This window comes from Mastigoproctus giganteus, chromosome 7, assembly GCF_048544385.1.
Source record: "Mastigoproctus giganteus isolate SK-2022 chromosome 7, ASM4854438v1, whole genome shotgun sequence".
Classification (NCBI taxonomy): domain Eukaryota; kingdom Metazoa; phylum Arthropoda; class Arachnida; order Uropygi; family Thelyphonidae; genus Mastigoproctus; species Mastigoproctus giganteus.
The window spans coordinates 119,741,497-119,765,454 of record NC_143581.1 but is presented as its reverse complement, the minus strand read 5'-3'; the positions used below and the strand labels follow the sequence as shown (position 1 = coordinate 119,765,454).

The 23,958-nt window shown below is 38.8% G+C and overlaps 1 protein-coding gene across 1 annotated transcript in view; it reads left to right on the top strand.

Annotated features, from left to right (window-relative positions):
- Nucleotides 1–23,958, top strand: part of LOC150083166 (FERRY endosomal RAB5 effector complex subunit 3-like) — a 1,535,539-nt gene that overhangs the window by 71,859 nt on the left and 1,439,722 nt on the right. The window contains exon 2 of the mRNA XM_090378412.1: nt 9,966–10,143. Within this exon, the coding sequence (XP_090234538.1) occupies nt 9,987–10,143 (157 nt within the window). The 5' untranslated portion in view covers nt 9,966–9,986. The remainder of the gene's footprint in view (nt 1–9,965; nt 10,144–23,958) is intronic.

Sequence of the window (23,958 nt, the reverse complement as noted above, 5' to 3'; positions counted from 1 at the left end):
ACTGTTCAGTGTTTACCTTCAGAATTGCAGGAGTATAATTAGCAACCTAAACCACTTCAGAGCAATCCAAGGCTCACATATTTACAACATTTACCTGCTCACTGAAACCTGGCTCTCCATTGACATTGATGATCAGGAGATTATAGATAGGCAATATACAATCCATAGAAAGGACAGAGGATCTCGTGGAGGCGGAGTAGCTATTATACATTCTAACCATATACTCTGTGAAACTGCATTAAATTTCACAAATATTGAATCAGTATACTGCCTTCTTCATCTTGGCAAGTTAAAAGTTTTAATAGTATTGCTTTATTTTCCACCCCCCCCCCCCTTAACTAATATAGACCTCCAGTACTTAGAAAGCTCGCTGGATTCAATCTTCCCACTAATTCAATCTGCCGACATAGCAATGGTTGTGGGTGACTTTAACTGTCAAATGGCCAATTTAGGATCTTCTTCTCCATCATTGCAGACTAGGGCTCTCTTTAATATGCTTCACAGCTATGGTCTGGAACAAATTTGCAACTTTCCAACCAGAGAAAATGCCTACCTCGACCTAATATTTTCCTCTACTCATATAGATGTTCACACCGACAACCCCATATTTCACTCGGATCATTCACCAATTACTTTTGACATCACAGTGACTTCTCATAACTTCAAATGCAGCTCCCGCACTCCTCGTTTCAATTTCAGAAAGGCTGACTGGCCTCTGCTCAACCTAGCTCTAAGAAACGTAGACAAGCAGCTCGCTGACGCTAAGGATGACATCGATGTGCTCACCAACAACCTGATTCACTGTGTCCATTCAGTTATATCTGACATTGTTCCTCAATCCCATCTTACCGCACGCTCTACCTACCCGCACTGGTATAACAGTGAACTAATACGTAAAATTAAATCCAAAGAATTCTACAGAAACAAGTATAAGCAAACAGGTGACAGTCAATACTATGAAATATTCAGCCAACTCCGCAAAGAAGTGAAAACTCTCATATTAAACTCCTACAACATGTATACAGAGTCAGTTCAGGATAGTCTGCTTACTCACAGAGATATCAAACCATTCTGGAATTTCATGAAGCATAAGAATATAACCAGTAGAAAGTTACAACTCCGAAACGCAGATGGAATTCTCTTATCTGACGAATTCAGTATTGCTCAAGAGTTTGCCAAACACTTTTCTAGCATTCAAACAAATGATACATTGAGACCTGCCTCATTTCCTGACTTCACACCTGTTAAAGATGATATCCTCATTAATCTCTTTATCACTGATGAAGATTTAAATTCGGCATTAAAAAGCATGAGAAATGACTATGCTAGAGGCCCAGATGACATTCCAGGCTTATTTTGGAAAATGACTGTCACTACATTGAAACCCCTCATACTGCGGATCTTCAACCTGTCTCTCAGGCTGGGGAAGTATCCTAAGCACTTTAAGCAGGTCAATATAGTTCCTATTTTCAAAAAAGGTGATAAAAATGACGTATGCGATTACAGACCCATAACCTTGCAAAACAGCCTGGCCAAACTCTTCGACACAGCAGTGCACAAACATCTCTTCGAATTCTTCAAGCCTTTTATCGATCAGAATCAACATGGTTTCTGCAGTGGCAAGTCAGTAGTCACAAATTTACTTCCTTTCTGGCAATACACCTCTGAAGCTCTTGATAACCACCTACAAGTTGATGCAGTCTACACAGACATATCTAAGGCATTTGATAAAGTCCCGCACGAACAACTTCTGGAAAAACTTAAGCTATATGGTATCCGTGACCCTTTGCTCTCATGGCTACGCAGCTCTATTATGCATCGTTCCTTGAGCGTTATCATCGATCAAGTGAACTCAGACTGTTTTATACCACTAAGCGGAGTACCACAAGGCTCTCCCTTAGGTCCTCTTCTCTTCATTGTTTTCGTAAATGATCTTCCTTCTTTCATCTACACCTCCAATGTTCAAGTTGCTCTCTATGCAGATGATCTTAAGATCTACTCAGCAGTGAAGGAGACAACGGATTCTCAACAGCTTCAATGTGCTCTCAATAAATTCTCTCTGTGGCTATCTCTGAATGGCTTGTCTGCTAACCCCTCGAAGTGCAAAGTAATCTCTTTCTCATCTTGCAGATCTCCACAACTAATGAATACGGAGTATAGTATTAACTCTGTGATCATCGAAAGGTGTGACCAAGTTAACGACTTAGGGATTCTCTTTTCCAGCAGTGCTAAATTCGATGCCCATGTCCTTAAAATCACCAGCAAAGCATTCAAAACACTGGGATTCATCAAACGGAACACATACAAGTTCAAAAGCTATAGATATGCGGTTATCCTCTATAAAACTATTGTTCTGCCAATCCTTGAATTCAGTTCGCCCATCTGGAATCCTCACACAAAGACTTTAACTAACAAAATTGAAGCAGTCCAAAAAAACTTTGTCCGTTACCTTACGTACCGCAATCCTCTATTCTATCACTCAGTGTATTATGAATCGCTGTGTGATTACTTTCATCTGCGGCCTCTGTGCACCAGAAGAGTTACTGCTGACATCGCCCTTCTAGCCAAAGTAATCACTGGAATTTATGAAGCATCTGATATCCTGAGTAAAATCAACTTCAATGCTCCTTTTAGACAAGTCAGGAACCTTACACCGTTTCGCCTTGACTCTGCCAACACGGACTTTATGAAGTTCAGTCCACTGAACAGAATCAGCAGATCAGCAAATGACTCTCTCATTGACTTCTTTGACAACTCCCAATCACTGATGAACGCCATCCACAAGTTTGCCTCTTCTCTTAAACTGCAAAGTGACTAGCTCACATCTAATTATTGTAGTTTATTATTATTTGTTATATTATTTTCTATTCTCTAACGGATTAATTATTACTTGTTTTACCGGTAACTTAACTTAATACAATCCTCGTTTGTACATATGCTTTTATTGTTTGAATCTATATCAATGTTTATCGTCCTGTTGGATTTCATATTATTGTTATTATGTTTATTGATCTGATCTCAGATACACTGTTAATGGTTACCTGTTGTGTATCTTGCTATTAATAAAATAAAAAATAAAATAAAATAAAATGTTAAATAAATATGTACTACCTGTCTTAAAAAAAATCAACATGCTAAGAGCTTTATCTGCCTTGTCTTGGGGAGCACATCGTACAACTTCTGCTCTTATATAGAGCACTGATTAGATCCCTTTAGATTATGGTGCTCCAGTTTATGATTCTACCCGAAGGAGTGTACTATGCTGGCTGGAACCTATTCAGCATAATGCACTGCAGATTGATTGGTGCATATAGGACATCTCCAACTCAGAGTCTATACATTGAAGCTCATGAGACCCCCCCTCTGCATCTCCGCAGAAAAATGCTATTACTTAAATATGCAGCAAAAATAGACTTGCTCTTTGCATCATATTCAGCCATACCTTTTTAATCAACCACTACTCGATCTATACAGAAAACCAAGTAAAATACTACCAGCTGGCCTACGGCTCCTTGAAATATCACAGAATTGGAATGTTCCTCTCCAAAATGGGCAACAGATAAAGAAATACTCTCATCCACCGTGGACCCCCTTTCCTCAACTGGCCTGTGATACTTATTTTCTTCAATGGGGAAAGAATCGTCTACCGGCACTAACTGTGCAACAACTCCATGCAAGCCATCAGGGGTGCTGGTTTCATGCTTGTGAGCTTGGATATTTTCATTAACAGCACAATAAAAAAGCCCAGTCTTGTTAGCATTATAAAGCTGTGATAAAACGAGGCCCTCATTTTTAATGAGGTCATTTAGATATTTTCTGCAAGTCGCAACTTGTTCTTTATCTGCACCTAAAGATTCACCACAGGTTCTTTTTTAATACTACTGTGGTGCTTTCGAAAATGCCACAGCCATTCATCACTCTTCTGAAATTTTAGATCCATAGTATTCGAGAATAAAAAGAAAAAAATTTCAAAATTTTTCCTTTAGGAGAGAAATTTTTTGTGCGTTGAATCGGGGTCAGTTAAATCAGTGCCTGCTGTAGATTAATTATGGAATAGAACATAACTACCATATATTTTATTGTATAGAACATAACTACCATATATATATATATATATATATATATATATATATATATATTTTTTTTTTTTTTTTTATTATTTTTTTTTTTTTATGAAAACCCCAAACATGAGAGGTATTAGAACCTTTAGTACTTAGTACTGTGATTTGGTTGGAGGTTGAGAAGACAAAAGAAGATATTTTTTTGTTGACATTAGACTTGAACTTTTGTAGACTGTAATTTTCAGGAAATACGTATGAAGGAAGGTTGTTCCAGAAAGTGGCAGTTAAATGAATAAATGAGGAAGATGAAAAGTTTGTTCTGTGAGTTTGAAGTTGGAGAGTAAATGGATGTTAACTGGTGGTGGCACCTGTTCGGACTGTTTTAAAAGAGAGAGAGAGAGTGGGAATTATAGAAGCCAATTCAGAAGAACAGTGTCCATGGAAGTATCTGTAGAAAAGGCTTGCAGCAGAAACAGTACATCTATGAGACAGAGAGTGGAGAGACTCTGTTAGAGAGGAGTCATTAATGAACTTAACTGCCCTCTTCTGAATGGAATCTAGAAGCCTGAGAGACATTTTGGGGGCACCGCCCCAGATGTGGGAATAATATTCCATTGTAGGGCGGATTTGCGATTTGTACAGAATGAACAGTTTGGAAGAAAAGTAACGCCGTGAGCGAAAGAGAAAACCAAGTTTTTTAGATGCAGAGGAAGCAATATTTGTAATGTGCTTGTGCCAAGAGAGATTAGAAGTCATGGTAATCCCCAAAAGAGATATATCATTTTGCCTAGAAATCGGAGTGTCACCAAAGATAAGCATAGGAGCAGAAGAATCCCTTTGCGAGATATAAGACAAGACTGAGTTTTAGAAAGATTGAAATTAACTAAGTTGTCTTTACTCGACTGGAGAATTACCATTGCAAGTTTTCTACTCTTAGCCTGTTCAAAAGCCTGTTCTGATCATTGATCAGACTGAAGGTTTCTAGGGAGTTTGAGTTGGCGGTTAATTGATTTCTTCATTACTTTAGAAAGAGTAGAAGTAATTACAATGGGATGATAATTGAATGGGAGGAACTTGTCACCCTTTTTAGGAACTGACTGGATATGAGCAAATTTCCAAGCAGAAGAAACAACACCTTTGGAATAAGAAAGTCAATAAAGGTGTCGAAGAACAGGAGTAAGTTCAGGAGCACAGGTTTTAAGAACAAGTGGAGAAATACCATCAGGACCTGGAACTTTCTTAGCATTTGAGATTTGTCAAAATCATTCTTACATCCTTTTGACGGAAGACCACAGGAGGCATTGAATGGAGCGTATTGGGAATGGTGGGAGGTGTTTTACCAAGATCATTAATACATGAGTTGAAAGAAAAATGGGATGCTAGCAGGTAAACTTTATCCTTGGCTGAAGTAATAACAGAACCATCTGGTTTTGAAAGAGGTGGGAGCAGAGATGGGCAAGAGTTGCAGTCAATAGCTTTGGCAAGAGACCACAATTCTTGGCTATCATTAGAGCAAGAAGCAAGTTTTCTACTCTTAACCTGTTCAAAATCTAGTTTGAACTGATTAATGACTGCTTTACAATTGTTGTGAGCATTGGTGTAGGCAGAAAATGAAACTGAAGATTTGGAAACAAGCCAATTACTATATGTAACATTCTTCCCTTGAACAGCCTTAGCATATTTGTTGGAAAGCCAAGGTTTAGATAAAAGACGAGATTTTAAAGTGGAGGGTGGAATTAAGGATTCTATTCCTACAAGAATAATTTCACAGACACGATCTGAGCAAACGTTGACATCAGAAATTTTGAAACAGTAATCTGACCAAGGAAAAGAAGAAAAGAAATCTCCAAGGTCATCCCATTTTGCATTCTTGTAATGCCAAACGTTACGAGATTGGGAATAGCTATGAGATAAATGCTCCATTGGAGAAGAGACAATCGCCAAGTTGTGACCACTCACTTTGACCGAATACTTAGATGGGTTGTTTGTGAGAAAAAGATGAAGCGTGTTGGCTGTATGGTTAGGATTGTCTGGTATTCTTGTAAGTATATGAACAATCTGTGCAAGGTCATTAGAAATTGCAAAAACCTCAGCATCTCAACCAGCTGGGTCGGTGTGACTGGAAAACGGAAGCGAGCTGGAGTTGTGAACATTAAAATCACCAAGGAAAATTACCTCACTGTTAGAAAAGTTGGACTGAAGAAAGTCAAGTTGCAATGAGAGGAAGTCAAAGAGCTCCAAGTGATTAGTGGAGTTGGGAGAATGGTAGAGATAACAGATGAATTTGTCACAATGAGGTAGAGAGATTTTAAGCCAGAGAAATTCAAAAAGAGGAAATTCCAAATTACCAAGTCACTGATGGAATATCGGAATGGGCAAATGCACAAGCACCACCTTTGAGGCTAAAGAAATCATACAGCGAATAATTTGGGCAACTGAGATGAGCAAGTAGTTGAATCAACCGATAACTGAGATTCTGTCAGAAAAAGTACATGGGGTTTGGAAGACTGCAAGTGGAAATGGACATCGTTGAGATTTGAATTGAGACCACGTATATTTGTGAAATGAACTAGGAAATGTTTGGGAGGTTTAGATCTTTTTACATATAAGCTTACTCTATTAGTTTGACAATTCATGGTGTATTCAATAGTAAGAAAAAGTGGGGGGGGGACATGTTGTATGAAGTAACGAAATTTGTGAATATGGCGTACACATGGTAAGAATATACCCAGATCCTTGACATAACGTGGCCTCGACAATTTGCCCTGCATACACACTACTCAGACTCTCTCAAGTCACTATCTGGCAGAGTAGAAGTAGCAAGATTATACACTAGCTTATCCCTCCTAAAGAGTTACCATTAGGTTCAGTCCGGTGTACTAACTAGTGGCCGCCGTGGGAACACCGTTTTAGACCTGTACCCTCAAAATCTAAGGAAGGTTGGATCTCACCATGATGTTCATCATAACCTCAAAAGTCATCAGTCCTACTGCATGATAGAAGAGATGGGGAAGGGTTGACCAGACCTTAGCTCTGGAGACTAAACATAGGTTCCACCACTTCAAGCCTCCAATAAGCAAAGTGGTGGTTTTGCACTGTTTAATGAGAGTCATCTACCACCTAGTATTGCCTGGTAACACACACACACACACACACACAGAGAGAGAGAGAGAGAGAATGTGGTGTGGCACCATACCTTGACGCCTGCTTACGTTGGTTCATACCTGGGTGGTCACCGACTGTGTGCTTGTGCATGGAGGTTATACCCAGGATTACTAACAGTCCCACCATCATGAAGGTGCGAGCAGAGGATTTGGATGTCACAGACCATTTGGACTTTGCCAAAATTGGGTCTGCTTGACTTGAATGTCACCCGAATATCAGTTCCATCAGCGTTTTAGATTCCCAGATAGCAGGACAGCTTGTCTGGCATATGTCTGCGACAACCTCGATGGACCAAACATAGTGTATATATATATGTATATATGTGTGTGTGTGTAATATATATGTGTGTGCGTGTGTGTGTATATATATGTGTGTGTGTGTGTGTGCATATATATATATATATATATATAAAATATTATTAGTATAAAATAGATGTTTATTTGCATAGAAATGAAATTCATTTCTATGCAAATAAAGTATGCAAAATGAAATTCATGTTATTGTAATTCAGTCTTATCTAATCTTATTTAATCTAATTCTTAATTTTTCTTCCCCCCTATAGCATATAACTTCTCTATGGTATTATTCTTGATGATTATATATATATATATATATACTATCATTGAATTATATTAAATATTAACATAAATACCATAGAGTATATATGTACATAAATATATATATGTGTGTGTGTGTGTGTGTGTGTGTGTGTGTGTGTATATATATATATTCCGTGGATTCCGGTTAATTGGGGCAGCCGTTTATTTGGGGTAAATCTTAAAAAACAGAACCCAATTGAGAAAATAGCCAGGGTTTACTTCGCTTAATTGGGACAACATGCCGTTTAATCAGGGCAGGAGACCGCAGCACTGGAGATTACCCTACGATTTGTCTCCGATCGATCATGCAGTTCGGTCGGATTTCTGGAGGTCACAACCATAAAAACAATTAGTAATCACCTGTTTATTGGGATTTTCTGTTAGTGCAATCCATCATAAACAGATAGTAAACTTGATCTTATTGAATTTGCGATAATACTGACAGCTGGAATTCTGTGGGTTGTTATGATGAAATGTGTTTACACTTTCATGGAACCTTCAATCATATAAAAAAATTAATTTTCAGCATCTTCACTTCATTCCTATTTTTAAGCTTCGTTACTTGTTACTCCGTTCTCACTTGTGCGTATCGTGTTACTTGCAATTTGTGTGTGCCGTGTTCTTTGTTATTGGTTACTAATCTTTTTACTGTTTTAAATTTTAACCCCCACCCACAAATGTGAGTGAACAGAAATGTCAACCAGTTAGTATGTACATATTAATTATTCCGATTATCACGTATATTCTTCTGATTTTCAGGTATCATTTAATTTTTTAATTGGTAAGGTAATAAAGGGTAAATTGGTGCTTAATATATCTTTACTTTTATAGACTGTGGATAATATTCCTCATATTTTCGCTAATTAGAATCACTGCTTAATAGTACTGTATTAAAATTCAATTTACAAACGTGATCACAATGACTGGTGCTTACTACACATCGTATAGTGAACGGTGCTTTACTATGGTGACTCCATTGTAACGTGATTTGATTGTACAGTGAACCAATTGTAAAGCGGGGATCCATTGCATTTTTAACTTTTTTTCAGTGAAACTTCGGATAATTGGGACAGCCGCTTAATCGGGCCAAAATGCACTAGTCCCGATGTGTCCCAAATAACCGGAATCGACTGTATATATATATGTATACTACATAAACATAGTGTGTATATGTATACTACGTAAACATAGTGTGTATATATATACTACGTAAACATAGTGTGTATATATATATACTACGTAAACATAGTGTGTATATATATATACTACGTAAACATAGTGTGTATATATATATATATATATAAATATACTGTGTTTACGGCTTGTGATACAGAGTTTATTTTGAAATTTCTGAAAACTTCTAAATATAGTGTAAATCAATATGTATGTCCATCTGATGAAAAAATAAACATACATCTGTATGTTTATAATTTTCATTTTAATCACATTTCTTTGTTGTGAATACCTAAATTTCTGTTATAAAATTGCAGATATAGATTTTGCTACAATGTTAAACAGTTATAGCTATACATAAGAGGAGTCTAATTCTACGAAATCGTTAATGAATGATGGGCACCAAATTAGCTGGTGCAGATAATATAGTGCGGCGCCTCCGTAGCCAGGTGGGAAGGAGCAGCAGTGCATAGCACACGCTTCTTGATTAGACCGGGGTTCGAGCCCGTCACCACCAAATACGGAGAATGCAGAAAGGTCAGGGAATGACCACCGCATATCCCGGAGCAATATGGCCTTAGTTGCTAATGCTCCTAAAAATCAAATAACAAACAATAACAAGCAGATAATATAGTAAGTTTTTTTTTTTTTTGGTATTCAAATAATATGCAGATAATATAGTGCGGCACCTCCGTAGCCAGGTGGGAAGGAGCAGCAGTGCATAGCACACGCTTCTTGATTAGACCGGGGTTCGAGCCCGTCACCACCAAATACGGAGAATGCGGAAAGGTCAGGGAATGACCACCGCATATCCCGGAGCAATATGGCCTTAGTTGCTAATGCTCCTAAAAATCAAATAACAAACAATAACAAGCAGATAATATAGTAAGTTTTTTTTTTTTTTTTTCATTTATATTTTCTTAAATTAAACACTGACAAGTCAATAATCTTAGATTTTCTCCATTAGGTATTTGTGTTGCCAAATAAGATGTCTACTTTGAATACCAAAGAATTTAGTTTTGGATACAACTGTGGATCAAATAATTGTGTGAAATGCCTTGTTCCTATTCCAATAAATGTAAATGTGCAAGAATTTGGATACCAAAGGATTGTTGAATTGAAACTATCATGCTATTTAGAAAAAGGTAAGGATGCTTTTTTCCAGTTTTCAGAAAAAAAAAAATAGTATTACAAATTTGAAATTAATTTTTAATAAAATTAAAGAAATGTTTGCAATATATGGCACATATTGTAAGTTTAAGCTCTGTACTGTATAACTTAAATATTTCCTTCAGTTAAATTTTTATTACGTGGAGGTATTTGAAAAACAACTTCATGATTATAGGCATATACAGGTTTCTGGTGTCGTGGAGGTGAATTGCTTTGGTTGTTTGGTTTTGATACCTTTTTGTCTTGGTAATTGAAATGTGGACCAGAAAATTTACAGGTATTTTTCAGAAACCTTAACCTGTTTGATCCCATGATCTCCATCAAATGGAATCAGAAAAGAATGGTAGCCTTCCTTTACTAGACTTGATGAAATAAAACAAAATGAAACAATTAACAGCAAACCAGTAGATTTTGGAATCATTCTTCACTATGAATCATGCTGTTCTCTCCGGTTCAGCCAAAGTGCTAGTTATTTTGCCTTACGTTTCTCTGGGGTTACTTTTACCCGTATGCAGTACTTTGCATTTGTTATTTTGCCTTTTCTCTAGTTGTGAAAGTTTTTGTATGGGAGGTCTAAATAGTGCACTACAAAATATCACATTTGTAATCCAGAAAATCTCATTTCTGAGACAATAAAAGATAGTCAAAGGGCATCAAGCCAACAAACTGAAACGATCCAGCTGTGTTAACATTACAATTCCACACATTCCATTCCTATAACACTGGACAACAAAATGAATTCCCCCACCCATTAAAGATGTAAACACTCCACCAACCCAGTTTTCTAACCTGTTTCATATGTTTTCAGTTTTTTCTTAGTATGTTTTCATAATACTACTGCTGGCCATATCATTACAAAATTACAATTATTATAGTTTAACTGAATATATCTTGTACACATAGTTAAATTAATACAGCACATTATTTATATAAAAGATGGGTGCGCAATTTAAAAATGGACAGTTGATTTCCTTTGTCTAGAATGTCACAGTACAATATGCATATGTTCCACAACACTTGGTAGTAATTTTCCATTGACTTTAATGTCTTCAGGGAATTGTTCCCACTTGCTTGTCATTCACAACATCAAGGTTGTGGAAAGGAAGTCTAAATGCAAGAAATGAAGTTTCAGTGATACATGACATTCCATTTCTTTATATGCATCAAGTATTTTTTGAATTTCATTTTTGTATGTGGGATACCTGTGGTTACTCTATTTCCACAAACCCATTTGAAAGTTTTCCACAGCGTGGTCTGTGCTTGTTAACAGAAGAGACTGCTTCTACAGGGATGGGATACACTTGAATAGAAATCATGCAAGAATATATACTGATGCTATCGAGGCAGTGTTAGTTGGGTTGGAAAACTGCTAGCTTGGGGCAATTCACAGTCTAATAGGTTAACAGTAGCCACAGGCAGAGGTGAAAGTGATTCTTGCACTGCTTCTATTGGAATGAGCAGCAGCCTGGAAAGCAAGGTGCTAGGGATTTCCAGGACTACTAGGAGTTATCATGGAACAAGCAAACACATGGACTGTGTTAGAATAACTAAGAGTAAGAGCAGGTGCATATGCTAGGAATTTAGTAAATAAATTTGAGGTGCTGGTCAGGACATCAAAAGTGGGGATATCAGAGATGTTGTGTCACAGATGTAAGGAATGCAGAATTGCAATATGGGGAGTATGTGTACAGAAAGGACAGACAGGATAGGAAGGGTATGCTGTTAGTTAAGAAACACATAAACTCTGAGGAAGTGCATCCAGATGATGGACATCCAGATAGTGAACAGTGCAACCTTCAGTCAGTTTGGTGTGACATAAGCACAGGGAAAGTAAAATTGAGAGTAGGAGTGTCTTATAGGACTAATGACTTTGATGAATGCAATGAACAACTAAACAGAGAAATTGAACAACAATAGAACAACAACAGAGCAATGAACAACTAAACAGAGAAATTGAGTAGGCCAGTAAATCATATTGTTATAATGGGGGCTTTTAACTTTCCAGATAGAGTGGAAATTGCAGATTGGTCACTCACACACTATCAAGGCTTTTGTGGATTTATTGGCGAATTGTTTTCTACAGCAGCAGCAGCACATTCAAGAGGGAGTAATAACCTTGGTCTGATTATCAGCAGTGATTCTTCATGCATTATGAATCTGCAGATAAAGGAACCGCGATGTAGCAGTGATCACACTGTGCTGATGTGAGGATTTACTTAAAGAAGTAATTACCATTAAAGGTGTAAAGGGAAGGGTTTTTTCTTTCATAAAGGTGATTACTGTGGTATCATACAGTTTTTAAATTCTGTACAATGGGATCAGCTGATGGTGTTACCAACAGCAAATTCTAAATGGGAAGCAATCAAGGAAGTAATATGGGAAGCTACTAGGCTTTTTATACCAACTAAGAAATACTTTTCAAGATTTAGGCCTAAATGGATGGTAGATGAGCTATGAAACTTGTGGCAGAGAAGAAAAGTGCGTGGGATACATATAAATTATCAGGCAACGCAGAAGACTATGGTAGATATAAGCTTGTCTGTAATCAAGTGACAAAGCAGGTTAGGCAAGCAAAGGCAGATTATGAGGAATCTTTGGCAAAGGATGCTAAGAAAAACAGCAAGGACTTCTTTACTTATATAAACTCTAAAAGGAAGGGGATGAATCAGAATGGTTTCCTTGATATCGATGGTTCGACTGTTGATGATCCTGCTCAGATAGCTGACAGACTGAACGTGTATTTTGCATCTACATTCACACAGGAGTTATTCAAGGAGGAAAATGCCAGAAGTTTATCAATCTGTTATAGGGTGCTTAATTATTTTGTAATAAGGGAGAGCAAAGTGGACGAGAAATTGTTAAAGTTAAATAAGAAAGGTAGCTGGGTTTGATAGAATCTATCCAGTTATATTAAATGAGGCAGCAAAGGAACTAATCATACGATTAGCCATGATTATGAGAGCATCCTTCAACTCAGGAGAAGTCCTCTTGTACTGGAGATGTGCAAATGTATCCTTAATTCACAAAGGGAGATCGAAGGGTGACATGAATAATTACAGACCAGTTAGTTTAAATTCGGTGGTTATAGAGGTGATATAGTATCACCTAAACAAGACGGCAGCAATAATTCAGACACAGCATGGTTTTTCTTACGTCTTGTCTGACAAATTGGATTCGATACTATGATGTGGTTACGTAGGAACTGGATGCAAAAAATAATTTTGATATCATATACTTTGATTTTCGGAAAGCTTTTGTGAATGTTGCGCATGGAAGATTACTATACAAATTGTAGCAATTTTGGTATTAAGGGTAAGTTGCTACAATGGAAAAATGGGTGGTTGAGTGGCAGAAGATAGAGAGGTAATCAATGGACGTTGCTCTTCATGAACTAATGTCATTTGTGGATACCCACAGGGTTTGGTATTGGGCCCACTGTTGTTTTGTATATTTATCAATGATATTGATGAAGGTATATCAGGCTTTGTGTCGAGGTTTGTAGATGATACAAAGGTTGGCAATGACAGTGAGTTACTGCAACAGAATCTAAAAAATTTGGGCAGATGGGCTGAGAAGAGGCAACTGAAGGTTGAATTGACAAATGCAAAGTACTACTTATGGTTAGCAGTAAACCAAGAGAAACATACCAACTGTGTGGTACTACACTCAGGGAGGTGGAGAATGAAAAAGACCTGGGGATAATTGTGCAGTCAGATATGAAGTTCTCTGGCATTGCAGACCGGCTGCCACAACAGGTCATGGAGTTTTGTCAATGAAATATAGGAATTTTGTTAGCAGAGACAAGGAGGTGATTTTTCCTTTATATAAGGCAATGGTCACCACACCATGAGTACTACATACAGGTCTGGAGGTCTAATTTTAGGAAGAATGTATAGTTGCTAGAACGAGTACAGAGAACGGAAACAATAGGAGACTGGCAGAATTACTTAACAAGTACAGGTCATTGTTGAAAAAAAGCCAGGAATTAGGTTTGAATTTGAAAGTGTCTGCAATTCTGCCCAGACACGATAGAAGGGAGTATATGATGAGAGCCTTGTCGATCAATTCGGCCCTGGAAAGATTGTGCAAGGATAAGGGAAAGAATTTTTTTCAGCCTGGTCTGTACTTGTTAACAGGAGAGACTGCTTCTACAGGGATGGGATACACTTAAATAGAAAGGGTGCAAGAATATTTGCTGATGCTATCGAGGCAGTGTTAGGTGGGTCGGAAAACTGCTAGCTTGGGGGGGGGGATACAAGGACTATTAGTTTAACAGTAGCCGCAGGCAGAGGTGAAGGTGATTCTTGCAGAACTTCTATTAGAATAAGTAGCGACCTGGAGCGAGGGGTGCTGGGGGTTTCAGGGACGGATGGCAGTCATCATGAAATAGCTGGGTATATGGGATGTGTTAGGGTAACTAATAATAAGGATAGGTACATGTATACTTGCATGTATACCAATGCTAGAAGTATAGTAAATAAATTTTATGAATTTGAAGTGTTGGTCAAGATATCAAAGGCGGATATTGTTGGGATAGCAGAGACGTGGTGTCACACAGATATAAGGAATGCAGAACTGGAATTTGGGGAATGCAGAAAGGATAGACAGGATAAGAAGGGAGGAGGTGTTATGCTTTTAATTAAGAAAAACAAAATCAAAAGAAGTGTATCCAGTTGATATAGATGAACAGTGCACTGTTGAGTCAGTTTGGTGTGACATAAGCACTGCGAAAGCAACAATAAGAGTAGGAGTGTGTTATAGGCCTAATGACTCGAATGAGTACAATGAACAATTGTACAGAGAAATAGAGTGGGCTTGTAAATCAGAATGTCTTATAATGAGGGATTTTAACTTCCCAGATATTGACTGGAACTTGTGGGTTTGTCACTCATACACTAGTCAGACTTTTGTGGATTTATTGGATGATTGTTTTCTGCAGCAGCATGTTCGAGAGGCAACCAGAGAGAGTAATACTCTTGATCTGGTTAACAGCAGTGATCATTCGTGTATTAAGAATTTGCAGATAAAGAACCACTAGGTGGCGGTGATCACATCAGTATACTGATCACAGTATACCGATGTGGAAACTTCATTTCCTCTGGAAATGAAGCTAGAGTGCTCAGGGAGAAAGCCCCTGTTAATGAGGAAAATGGTAACGAACTGGATAGCTGGCCTCCTGGCCCCCTCAGTATTAAGAAGGGCAGGAAAGGAAAAAATCAAGAAACTATAGAAATTCCAGAGATGCAACAAAAGACAGAAGAAGAAGTAAAACTAGACTACCTAACAAATTTGACTGACCCTATCAAACAGGCAAAGGAAACCAGAGTGTATCTAGAAGAATATATGCACAAGCAAACCAACAGGATTACTTCTGCAATTAGGCTGCAGATAGTGAACTGTTGGTCACTGCTTGAGCAGCGCCTGATTGAATTAAACACAGAGAACCAAGTGTTAAAATCAAAATTAGAGGTTACAACTGAGGAGAAGAACAACTATAAAACAATGAACACACTAACCTATGCCCAATGTGCAAAGGTAAATAGCAAACAGGACATAACTAAAGCAAAACAAATAGCTACTAAGCAACCTAATATAAACAAGGAAAGCAACATTGTTATTCTGAAAGCAAAAAGTGACTCTACCCATAAAACCAGTGAGGCAGTTAAGGACACAGTGGTAACAAAGCTGAGGCCTCATCTGAGAGAAATAAAGATAAACAACATGCGGAAAATCAGGAATAATGGAGTCCTGATCGAGGTAGCAAGCAAAGAAGATCTAAGAAAAATAGAAAACCATCCTGAAATTGAAAAACTGGGCTTGCTCCCTGAAAAACCAAAAGGGAAAAACCCTAATATTTTAATCTTTGATGTACCTGTGTCAGTAATAGAAAAAGAATTCATGATGGATATCTACTTCAAAAACTTTAACAATGAAATGACAATAGATGAATTTGCTGCTGAATTCCTGCTGAAAAGAGCAACAAAAAACAAAAGGAATGGACAACTCAACATAATTGCAGAAATTACACCAAAAATTTGGAAGGTATTGCAGGGACAACAGAGAATCTATGCTGGCTGGACCAGTCATAGATTTAGAGAACATTTCCCTATCCAAAGTTGCTTTAACTGTCATAAATATGGTCACATTGCCAGAGACTGCACTCAGAAAGAACCTGTCTGTGGTCACTGTGCAGTCACTGGCCACGATTACAAAAATTGCAAAAATAAGTCTCAGCAGCCAAAATGTGCTACTTGCAAGGCAGCACGGCTGACTGACTATACACATAGTATCAGGGATGATAAATGCCCCAGTTATAAAAAAATGGCAAAACTTATACAATCTAGGACCAACTATGGGCCAGATTGAAAACATAAATGTGACTAGGGCTCTAAATCTTGTCCAATTGAATGCTCAAAGAGCAAGAGCCGTTGTAGATCAGATCAAACTCAAATTGGAAGAAAATAATATAGATATCTTGGTACTCCAGGAACCCTACGCACATATGGGTAGAGTTCAGGGATACCCAAGAGACTATAAAATAATAGAATACACCTCAGGTGTCCCTTCCACAGCAATAGTAGTTAAAAATACTGACCTTACAGTCACAAAGGTGGGTCACCTTTGCTCCCCAGTGGGAGTGTGTGCCCATATTACCAGTGCTGTAGGACAGTTTTACATTATTTCACTATATTCCAGACCAGGTGAAGATATAAATCCAACTATTGAATACCTACAAGTAGTCACAAACTTGCTACCTACTGCAAATATCATAGTGTGTGCTGATGTCAACTGCCGGTCAGCCTTATGGCATAGCCGTACAGAAGACAGAGCAGGCACACACAACGGCCAGATACTTTCAGACTATATAGCCACCTCACCCTTTCAAGTGCTAAACCAACCAAATAACCTCCCAACTTTTAGCAGTACCATGTGGGAGAGTGACATTGATATCACTCTTGCCACCAATTCAATAGCTTATAAAATCACAGACTGGTGTGTCCAGCCAGCCTGGACCACATCAGATCACAGAGCCATTTCCTTCAAACTAAACAGGCAATTACAAACAACCCAACACTCTCTGTTGGATATCAAAAGGTATAACCTTAAAAAGGCAAACTGGCAGATTTTTGCAGAACATACAGCAGCTGAGCTGCAAAAACAGGAAAATGAGTGGTCTAGATCAGGCAACTGTAGCCCGGACGAGCAAGCACTGACTATGACAAACATTTTAACAAAAACAGCAACCCTGTCTATCCCACGGAAAAAACCGAGGAAGCAGACAGTTCCCTGGTGGTGTCCCGAACTGACTATGCTCAGAAGTAGGGTACACCAGGCACGGAGACATTTTCAAAGAGCCAGAACATCTTGGTCACAAAATGAGGTGGATGCACTGAGAGATTCTTATAAAACTCTCAGGAATCAGTATACAGCCCTCATAAGAGATAAGAAAAAGGAATGCTGGAAGCACTTGGTGGGAACTACTGGAAACAATAACCCTTGGGGAGTTGTCTACAGAATAGTGACCAACAAGCTGCCAAGAGGAGATGTCTTAGAAACTACTGTCAAACCAGATGAAACCCCAACCCTGTGTTGGGTGGATTCTGTAAATAACATCCTAGACAGTATCATTCAGACTGAAACTGGAAATCATTCCCCCACCCAACTCGACATTATAAAAGAAAACACTGAATATGACAATGCCAATATTGAACCTCTGTTCACTATACAAGACTTAGAAATAGCACTATCTAAAACCAAAAACAATAAATGCCCAGGTTTTGACCTCTTAGAGGTTGAGATTATCAAAAAATTAGCAGAAATAGCACCAGATAAATTAATAGCACTATATAATAACTGTATGACAGAAGGTATATTCCCAAAAATATGGAAACAAGCTGTGTTAAGGTTAATCCTGAAAAACCCTGAAAAACTCCCTACTGATCCCAAATCATATAGACCAATAGCCCTACTCCCTGTACTAGGGAAAATATACGAAAGATTAATATACAGCAGATTAGCTCAATATTACACAGAAGCAGGCTTGCATTCCAACAATCAGTATGGTTTTAAGCAGGGCAATTCTACGGAGGATGCCATGCACCACCTACTGACAGCAGTTAAAAACACAGAGGAGAAATATATGCTGGCAATCTCCATTGACTTTGCTGGGGCATTTGACTCACTGTGGTGGCCTAGTGTCCTTAGGAGACTTCGCCAGGCAAATGCCCCACAAAACCTCTATAAGGTAATAAACAGCTACCTTACAGACAGAAGTGTCTCAGTACGCACAAGGTTCCAGGAATTGACACGCCCTGTGAATAAAGGCTGCCCGCAGGGATCAATCCTTGGCCCTTTCTTTTGGAACATTGTTCTGGATGAATTTCTGGCCTTGGATCTGGGCCCCGTGGAAAGCCTGGCCTTTGCAGATGACATGATTTTCCTTGTAAAAGGCAACTCACGAGTGGTTGTAGAGCAAAGATCAAATGCCGCTCTCTTGCAGCTGCAGGAATGGGCACAAATGCACATGCTCAAAATATCGCCTGAAAAAACCAAACAAATACTTCTAAAAGGTAATTTGGACATAAGAAGACGTCCACAAATCAAAATTAACACAATCACTATAAAAATGGTAACAGAACTAAAATATCTTGGAGTGGTCTTTGATTCAAAATTAACTTTTTACCCCCATTTGATCTACTTGGCGAAGAAAGTGCGAAATTATGCAGGTATGATTGCCAGGATCAGTTGAGCAGACTGGGGACTCAAAAGAAAGACCTTGGCAATCATATACCGTGCAATGTTCCTACCTGTTATCACCTATGGAGCCGGTGCGTGGTTCATCCGCTCGGCCATAGTAAGAAATAGGAATAAATTAGAATCGATACAAAGGACAATACTACTCACTATTACCAGAGCATGTCGCACAGTAAGCACACCTGCACTACAGTTGCTGGCCGGAACTCTCCCACTTTACCTGGAAGTAGCCAAAAGAGGCTTATATTATAGATTTAAAAAGGGCATACCCACAGAATTTCTGGGGATAGCCCTTGATACAACCAATACCTTCAATGATGAAAGAAAAAGAATAGCCACAAAGCTCCACGAGCTATGGCAAACAAAGTGGGAGCAGGAAACCAGAGGTCTGGTCACCAAACGGTTTCTGCCACTGGTGTCAATGGTCAGCCCAAAGCCACCTAAGTGGTATGCCCCTGGACTTTTTACATCATTTATATTGACAGGGCACGGCTCCCTAAAGGCGAAACTAACCTCCTTAGGCCTGACCGATGACCCAAACTGCACCTGTGGCGAAAGTGAAGACTGGGCACACATTCTCTATGAATGTATAATATATGACATCCCCAGAACAGAGCTAATAGCACAGATTGGTCCCCTTCCCAGGGGAGAAGAACATCTCTTCATCATAGAAGAGCAAAATTATAAAGCTTTTACATCTTTCACACAGAAAGTTTTCGAAATGCGCAGAGCAATGCAAAGAATGGCAATTCAACCCCCCAGCAATTAAACAATAATCAATAGTAAAATTGCCCAAGTTTCCCACCACGCCCAGATGATGACTTAAAAACTGTTAGGGTAGCAGAATTCTGCACCCTGACAGAAACTTGACATAACAAAACTCCCCATGACTACCATGCCATGTGTAGGAACCTGGGGCCCCAAACCAGTGTAGGGGAGGGGGATGGGAATGCATGCAGAGAAAGTGAATGGGAATGAGCAGAAGAGCAAATGTAATTGGCCAAAAGAATACAAAGTTAAAAATAACTTACATTACTTTATATATATTGTACCAACAAACATTTACAAACCACATAAACACTATCACTGCATTCTCCCTTGGCCTGCAAAAAAAAAAAAAAAAAAAACCTTGCAGCTAGGCCTGCACCACAACTGAAGAATAACAGTAAGTTGCGGTGCCCAGAGAATGCAGTGCAGAAAGAAAGAGTCGAATAAATGAGATGAGAGCTAGAAGAATGAATAAAAGTGCAAGCGTGAGAGAAAAGAACACAAACCACAAATGATAAGTTAAGTACACACTAACCCTGGTTTTAATTAGTATTTAAATTTACGCTACCCATCATTGCATCCCCTCCTGGTGTGTGAGAAAAAGATGAATGAGTTGAGTGAAATAATAAAAAAAAAAATAATAAAATAAAATAAATAAATAAATAAAAAAAAAAAAAAAAAAAATATATATATATATATATATATATATATATAAAAAAAAAATTATAAAATAAGAAAAAAGTATAAAAAAAAAAAAAAAAAAAAATTATAAAATAAGAAAAAAGTATAAAAAAAAAAAAAAAAAAAAAAAGAATGCAAGTAGAGTGAGAATGCACATTACGAATGAAGTAAATGTGTGTCCCCCCCCCTTCACCTGGTAGGTTCCCCACTGCCAGCTAACATATCCCACCCCCAGAGCGGGATGGGCAGCTGGACCTTCATACCGGATTCGACACTCCTTGGACATGACACCGACGAAGACATTCTGCGGCTTTGCTGCCAACACGCCATTGGCGATCCGAACTGGGTACTCTAACCTGGTTCCCTTTAAAACCCCATCCCCAGGCAGGGAATGGAGGAGACGGATCTCTGTCTCCTCTCCTCCCTGCCTACCCCCCATATTTCGCCTGGTGGGGCTCGTCTCCACTGACCTCTTTGGGGATGCCTACTCTATCCGTCCCTATTCTTCTATCTGTTTCCTCCCCAGTCTTCAATCTCCCCCCTCCTCTCTCTCTCACTAAATCGACCTAGTACACCCCTTAACAATGCCGCCAAATTATAACCAACGTCTAAATTAGCATTAGCATTAGCATTAGCAGAGGCATATGATGCAAGAAAGCAAGCTTATTCAGCATCAGCCAAAAGAAAAAAAAAAAAAAAAAAAAAAAAAACACACACCACTCCCATTTCACCCCTCCGTTCGTTCGAAATACCTGTCCAGTTGAGCTTTAAATTTGTTTAGGCTATCAACTTCAACAAGTGATGGAAGTCGGTTCCACCAACCAACCACCCGCTGGCCAAAGGCAAATTTCCGCACATCTATCCGACATCCGTCCTTCCTCAATTTGAATTTATGCCCTCTGAGGTGATTATTCTGAGCAAGATGAAGAATCCATTGGCATTGAGCATGCTCAAACCATTCAAAGCCTTATACACCTCTATCAGATCACCTCGCCGGTGCCTAGTCTCCAGACTCTGTAATTTGCAAAACTTAAGCCTTTCTTCGGCTTAAGTTTTGCAAATTATAACCACTCTTCAAAATTTGCCTTTCTACTTTGTAACATGCAAGGACAATTTAAAGAATAAAATTAAGTCTGACTGTACGCAGTCCACTCCATACATAATCACTTATTACTTTTAGACCCCCTCCCCTAATATGCTTCCAGAAATATTAGGAGAGGGGGGGGTCTAAAAAACTTGCTTCCAGGAATAATGTGACAGGTGAGCTTGTATCTTCTCAGAGTTCCCCATGGTTCTCTGCAGTCCCCTCCACCCTTGGTACACAGACCACAGTTTGTCCTTTGTTCATTGTAGACACTGACAAATTCCATGCAATACTTGTTAATGTTTGACCATTTTCATACATTCTTATTATTTTAATTTTCTGATCCAAATCAATCACTTTCCTTTTCTTGGTAGATTTACTAATACCGCTGTCACTTATTCTCTTATTCGGCACCATGATAACAGTCAAAATGAAATTTTCTGTAAAGGACTTCACAGGGTTAAGGTGGAAACACTTATTTATTGCCTCATGCGAGCTCGCATTTTACCAAAGCACATTTCTGGAGCTCACTACCATAAAAACAAGTTGCAGTTTCTGGTTTATTGGGCTTTCTATTAGTGCAATTTATTATAAATGGGTAGTAAGCTCAATCTTATTACATTTGCAATAATACCAATAGCCAGAATTCTGTGGGTTTTTTCGTTATTATGGCGAAATGTGCGACTCCTTTACTGATATCTTTAGTCACATAAAAAAAACTTTCAGAATCTTCTCTTCATTCCTATTTTTTAAGCTTCGTAAACTTGTTGCTCCATATCTGATTTGTGTAATTTGTGCATGCCAAGTCCATCGTTATTGATTGCGCTCTTCTTTTTTTTTTTTTTTTTTTTACTGTTTTAAATTTTACAATCCAAAAAAAAAAAATTGAGTGAAAAATAAAATTTACATAAGTCTGAAGTTAAGTAGCTCGGGCTTATGTAAGTCAAGGACTTACTGTAATTGATAATGAAAGTAACATGAAGTTCTCTAAGCAGTGCAGTGAGTCTCCAGGAACAGCTCATTAAATTCTACCAATGATATATGTGAATTTTGCCAGCAGAGATAGAGGGGTGATAATTCCTCACGTAGAAAGAAATGGTTAGGCCACATCCGGAATACTGTATACAGGTTTGAAAACGTCATTTTAAGGTTGCTGTTATTTATACAGTTGGCCTCCGTAGCCGAGTGGTCAGGAGCGGGAGTGCAGTAGCACACGCTCCTTGAGTAGACCGGAGTTCAAGCCCCTGACTGCTAAATACGGTCGATCTGCCAACCCGCACTGGACCAGCATGGCAGATTATGGTTTGTTGTTATTTAGTTTTTAGGAGCATCAGCAACAAAGGCCATATTGCTCCGGGAATATTCGGTGGTCATTCCCTGACCCTTCCGCATCCTCCGCATTTGGCGGTGACGGGCTTGAACCCCGGTCCAATCAAGAAGCGTGTGCTACACTGCTCTGCTGCTCCTTCCCACCTGGCTACAGAGGCGCCTGCAGATTATGGTCCATTTCCCTCAACATGAATTGTTGAGGAGGCTTCCATCCTGCAGTGGGTTGATAATGGCTGCAGTTTACCTTTTTTTTTTATTTATTTATACAGCACATTAGCATCTAAGGCTATATTGTGCTGCATATAATCTTCTTTATCTTCACCTTCTTCCCACGTTTATATGGGGTCGGCATTTCCGTCCCTAATTCTTTTCCTCCATTCCTCCCTTTCCTGGGCTTCCTCTCTCCTCCATCCTCTCTCTTTTAAATCCTCTGCCACCTTGTACTTCCATCTCAGCTTAGGTCTCCCCCTCACACTCCTCACTTCTTTGTTCCACATGTCCAAGCCACCTCAACCTAGATTCCTACATTTTTTTACTCAGCGGCCCCATCTTAACCATACCTCTGATGTAGTCATTTCTTATCCTGTCCTTCCTCATCACACCACACATCCATCTTAGCATCCTCATCTCTGCCACTTCCATCTTCTTCTCCTGGGCCCTTGTAATCGTCCATGTCTCAGCACCATACATCAATGTGGGTCTAACAACAGTTTTATACACTCTTCCCTTCATTCTACAATTTACTTTCTTATCACACAGCACCCCACTCATCTTTCTAAAGTTCAACCATCCACATTGCACTCTATGCTGTATTTCTGCACTCAATCCTCCATCCCTCTCAATGTTCAATCCCAGACACTTATATTTCGAAACTGATGGTAGCTTTTCCTCCTGCAGTTTTATAGAACTCTCATCTTCTCCATTCAATACCATATATTCTGTCTTTGTTCTACTTATCCTCATGCCTCTCTCTTCCAACGCTTTCCTCCATTCCTCCAATTTCTTCTCTACCTTTCCTTGGGATGGTTCACACAGTACGATATCATCCGCGAACAGCATACTCCATGGTGCTCTACTCTTCACTTCTCTCACCAACACATCCATTACCAGATCAAACAGATATGGGCTAAGAGCTGATCAAGTGCCTCCGTAGCCAGGTGGGAAAATTCTACCG